The sequence below is a fragment of the Crocodylus porosus genome, unplaced genomic scaffold (genome assembly GCF_001723895.1).
Source record: "Crocodylus porosus isolate Cpor-Errol unplaced genomic scaffold, CroPor_comp1, whole genome shotgun sequence".
Taxonomy (NCBI): Eukaryota; Metazoa; Chordata; order Crocodylia; family Crocodylidae; genus Crocodylus; species Crocodylus porosus.
In genome coordinates, this window is record NW_017728937.1 from 4867910 (window position 1) to 4872840 (window position 4931).

Sequence of the window (4931 nt, forward strand, 5' to 3'; positions counted from 1 at the left end):
AAAAAAAAACCCATCAAAATATAAAAAGTAAATATTCATAAATCAATACATCACACCTACTTTAAACCGTTCTCTTCGTTCAGCAGGAGAGAGCCTGGTGGGCAGAGACCAGAAGAGGGCAGCAGCAGTCCCAGAGCTCTGGGAACATGGGGAGAGGCTGTGGCTGCTCTCAGCCCCCATCGCTTAGCCAGTCCTGTCCAGGCAGGACCCTGCTGGCACTGGGCTGGAGCCTCCAATGCCCCCTGCTCCTTCCCCTCCTCACCACCTTTGGGTAGGGGTTTAAGTAGCTTATTTCCCTCCAGCTTGCTTTCCCCCCACCTGTGAAGAGCAGCTAATTGCTTACTTTATGCATCATTAGGCTGGGAATGAGTAGCTAATTGCCCTACTGACCAATATTTAGGCCACCCATTGTTTTCCCCTTTAGTCCCTCCATCTCTCTTTCTCCAGTGTCCTGTGACAGTCACCTTTCTGTAAATTCAGTTTATTTCCAGTGGAAATATTTTTCAGTTGTGTGAGTGTGTGGTGAAATCAATGTTTATCAGTTTTTTTTTAAAAATGGAATCCTGTCAGGCCTGGTATGTCCCGACCATCAACATGCATCACATTGTCTACAGCCCCAGAGGATGGGATTGGAGACGAGCAAAGCCATTCCATAGTCGACTAGCGCGCTGCTTTTCTAGTCTATGGGCACTCTCTGTGCAGCCGTCCTCCAGGAAAGGTTGTGAGAAGTAGATCTCGAAACGGCTTTAGCAGGGGCACCAACTAATCGGAGGTTGCTGGAAGCAAGTAGCTGCAGTCCTAAGAGAATCTCTTCTCCCAGGAAACGTGCGGTAACAAATGCCCAGGTCCTCCTTTGTGTTGTGCAAGGCTGCTGCACGTTTTGAAATCGGAAGGAGGGGGAGGGTTGATGGAGCTGCTCAGAAAGCAGGGGGGTGCAGCGTCATAAGGAGATGAGGAAATGAAAACAGGACTCTGTGTGACCAGTATAGATCTTGTCACGGCAGCTGCAGCACCCTACAGCCGACAGCATGGCCAAGCACAAAGCCTGTAAGTAGGAGCTTTTCCCTTCTTGCTCGTGTCCAGCCCTAGACTGTTGCTTGTTGCCAGAGGGAGTGGATGGCAGGTATAACTTGGGCAAAGGGTTGACTACTTTCCCTTCTCCCTATAAGAGTGGAGAATGGGGTGAGAATACTTCTGCATTTGGCTTCTGAGCCTGGAGCCCTGTTCAGAGGAGTCCTGCAGCTGCTGTCCTGGGAGAAGGGAAATGAGCCTGTGAGACTTACTTTAGTTTAAAGCATTCTTAGACAGAGACCCATCCTCCATGTGACAGAGGAGGTAGCCGGAAAGCTTGGCTTCTGCTTGAGAGAGATGTGGTCACCCTATGACCTCACTTTCCACCAAATTTGAATCAATTTCCACTTCCCCCATGCCCCTCCTGTAGCGGGGTCCTTACACCCGAGCTCTAGTCTAGGCCCTTCCACAGGCCCCATGCTCCTTGTAGCTATGAATTAGGTGGCTCTTGCTTGTGTCCAGTCCTGTCCCTAGTCAGGTATCCTACAATGCATCAGCTTGGGGTGCTTCTGAATACGGGTATGAGGGAGGACCTCAAGTTGACTCTTAGCCTCTTAACTGTCACTACATCTTGCTGGCCAGTAGTCATATGGCCTTTCCCTCTGCAGTGTTGCAGACTGAATAAGGGCTAGCTCCAGGAGTTGCTCTCCTTCCCTGTCTCAGTGGTCAAGTGCTGTGACAGTAGGAGCTAGAGTCTTCCAGGTGCCTATGAAGTTACCTGCCTAAGCTATTGTCACTTAAAGATCACACAAGAGTCCTGCTCTGCTCTGGCTCTTGACCAAGTGACAACACAGTGCAGTGACCTGACTTTTCTCAGCTCATCTCTCTTCCCACCCCCCGCTTTGCTTATCATTCATTTCCTCTTCGGAGTGACTACACAGTACCATGTGGCAGATACAACATGTAGACAGTCTGCTGCTGAAATAGATCCCACACTTTGCCTTAGAAATGGTACCTAAAAGGACCCTCTTGTGATGAGCTTGGAGAGGGTCAAGAACAGGGGTCAAAGACCTAGTGGCTTGCAACATCCTTTCAGTCCCCTGTATGGGAAGGCAGACTTCTGGGAAGTGAGAGGGCTAGCAGGTGGTAAGCTCTTGAAGGAAATCTGGTACTTAAACTAGAATCATGTCACATTCATCAGGTCAGGAGCTAAGTGACTACCCACGGGAAGTGACTCTCTCCACCCTGAGGCTCCGAGCGCTGCCTCCTACTATCTTGTGTGACACCTGGCTGGAAAGTCTAAATCTGGACCGCAACAAGCTGAAGCGCATCCCTGGGATCTCTCAGCTGTGCAACTTGAAGAAGTTGATATTGTCCAAGAATGATATTGTCAACTTCCCAAAGGAAATCCAGAGTCTGGTCCATCTGGAGAAGCTGGACCTGAATCAGAACCAAATTCGGGTCATCCCAGAGGGGATCTTTTCCTGTCTTCTTAAGCTGAAACACTTGCGGTTGAACAACAACCGTCTTCGTGACCTTCCCAAAGACCTAGCCGCTTGTCAGGGCAGCCTCCAGTATCTCAATCTCTCCAACAACTTGTTCCAAGACATCCCCCAGGCTGTCTTGGACCTGGCAAGTTTGCAGGACTTCTACATACAAAATAATATGCTGCACCAGCTGCCCGTTGGACTGTTCACTGGGCGGCCACTGAAAATGTTCAAGGCAAATGGGAATCCTCTGAGGGAACCTCCTAGTGAAGTCTGCGCTGGGGGAATCCGGCAGATCCTGAGCTACTTCAGCCAGCTTCAGACGTGCCAGGTACAAGAGGACCGGAGGGTGAAGACTATGTTCCTGGGGGCCTCGCTGGCAGGGAAATCCACCATCTGCAAGAGCCTGCAGCAGAGGCGAGCAGTCCCACTGTCTGAGGAAGAGCGGACTGTTGGGATTGAGATCAGTGAGTTCTGCATCCAGGACTTCATGTTTCTTTTCTGGGACTTTGCTGGCCAGCTGGAGTACTACATGACTCACCATGTCTTCATCACCCCCCAGGCCCTGGTCATCCTAGTCATTAACTTCAAGCAGTAAGCACTATATGATCTGCGTGTGTGTTTGGAGAGTTTGCAATCTAGACAGCTGAGGCCTGTGAAGGGTGGGAGGAAAAATCTGGACTGAGAGAGAGAGGAGGGAGGCTCGTTCAAGGTCAGGCTGCAGGTCAATGGTAGAAATGCCAATGGTTCCCTGAGGCCCAGACTACGATCCATGTCTGTGAGACCTGTCTACAGTGCGAATACCATCCCGCTGGGTAGATCCGAGGCCCTTGGGTCTTATCCTAATATTTGAGCCTGTCAGTGTGCAGGAATGAAACCTTTGGTGCAGAGCAATTGTTTCAGCTGGATGCGCCCAGTGCCAGGGGATTTAGAGGAAGGTGTTAATATGAAACCAGTGTTCAGCATTTGCTGTATTGCCTTGTGTCTGCTCTATGCTATGGAACATCTGCCCCAACACCAAGCTCGAAGTTTCAGGATAGGTCCATTGGGCTCAAAGCAGTACAGTGCGGGGATGCACAGACTGGCTCTGTACTTGTTGGGTCTAGAGCCAGAATCGGTTATGACAGCAGCACAGTACCCAAGTTAATTAGTTGACTTCTCTTCCAAGTGAGTTAGCCTGGGTGCAGGACTACATACATGTAACTGTACACGTGGAATCTAGAGCTAGCTTGATTATCTCTGCATGGTGTGCTGGCTCCACCACATAAACTGAGGGACTGACTGACCCTCTAGTCCCTCTGTTCAAGCTCTAGGGACTTGTGTTTGCTACCGTGGCAGGCCTATGATGACCCAGATGCATCTTGTTACCACCTCAGTTCCCACTGCCGGTACCCAGAGTAACCAGCTGAGAGCCTAAGGTATGTGGATTTGTTTTTTTTTTTTTCTTTCAGGTACCAGCTTAATGACAAAGTCTTCAAGGAGCTTGTTGGTTTCTGGATCAACAACCTCTTTATGCGAATCCCAAACTCAGTGGTCCTCCCAGTGGGAACTCATATAGACTGTTGTGATGAGGGGGAAGTGGAGGCAAAGAAGCAGGATATCATGAACAGGATCCATGCCATGCTGGAGGAGAGGAGGACAAATCTCATTCACTTCATCAACAACCTGGAAGACAGCGAAGAGTCAGAAATCTACGTGGACCAGTGGAACAGACTGAAGGAAATGGAGAGCCGCACCTTAACTGTAGGGAATGTGATTTATTATGGGTCGTTGTAGAAGTGCAAGGGGCTGTGCAGACCAGAAGAAGATGCATCCTCCTGCTCCAAGGGACTAGTAGGGCCCAGGAGCCACTAAGCATCATCCACAAAGGGGTTGTCTAGCCAGCATCTGTGGCCCTCCTAGGGAGGGACACTCTCAAGCATACCTTACCTGCCTGTTCCCGCTTGCTTATCCCAAACCTGAAAGCAGGGCAGTGAAGCTACTCTGAGGATGCTGCCCTTGGGAGCCCCATCTCTGGTATGCTTGAGAGCAGCCATAAGCAGATGCCCCTGCAGTGAGCTTCACCTCTGTGTTTCTGGGGCTGGCATGTGTCAGAAGGAGCAAGAAGGTGTGGTGTGCTCAAGAATATTCCTCTTGGAGGGTGCCAGGATATGGTTAGACCTATCTTAGATTTCTGCTGGTGCCCTAATCTGCTTGACTGTGAGCCTTTCACCCTGGTACCCAAATGCTGTGGGAGGCACTTGCATGGCAAGTTTTGAGGAGCCCTTTTTTGTAGCTGGTGCATTTAAAAACAAACCAAGAAAAAGATGGACTTTGGAAAGAAAAAGAAAAATGTTGAATCCTCCCCTCCTCCCACCACCCTCATCAAAATTTCTTAAAAAACCCACAAACCTTTTCTCTGTCTGTCTTTACACTTGCATGCTCCAGGGTGCT

General features: G+C 49.8%; 1 protein-coding gene across 1 annotated transcript in view; it reads left to right on the plus strand.

The window, feature by feature from the left end:
- Window positions 1-242: 242 nt before the first annotated feature.
- LOC109318205 (malignant fibrous histiocytoma-amplified sequence 1 homolog) overlaps window positions 243-4931 on the plus strand; it is a 17563-nt gene continuing 12874 nt past the window's right edge. Inside the window, exons 1-4 of the mRNA XM_019547303.1 lie at window positions 243-271; window positions 571-1047; window positions 2213-3092; window positions 3950-4241. Of these exons, the coding sequence (XP_019402848.1) occupies window positions 1029-1047; window positions 2213-3092; window positions 3950-4241 (1191 nt within the window). The 5' untranslated portion in view covers window positions 243-271; window positions 571-1028. The remainder of the gene's footprint in view (window positions 272-570; window positions 1048-2212; window positions 3093-3949; window positions 4242-4931) is intronic.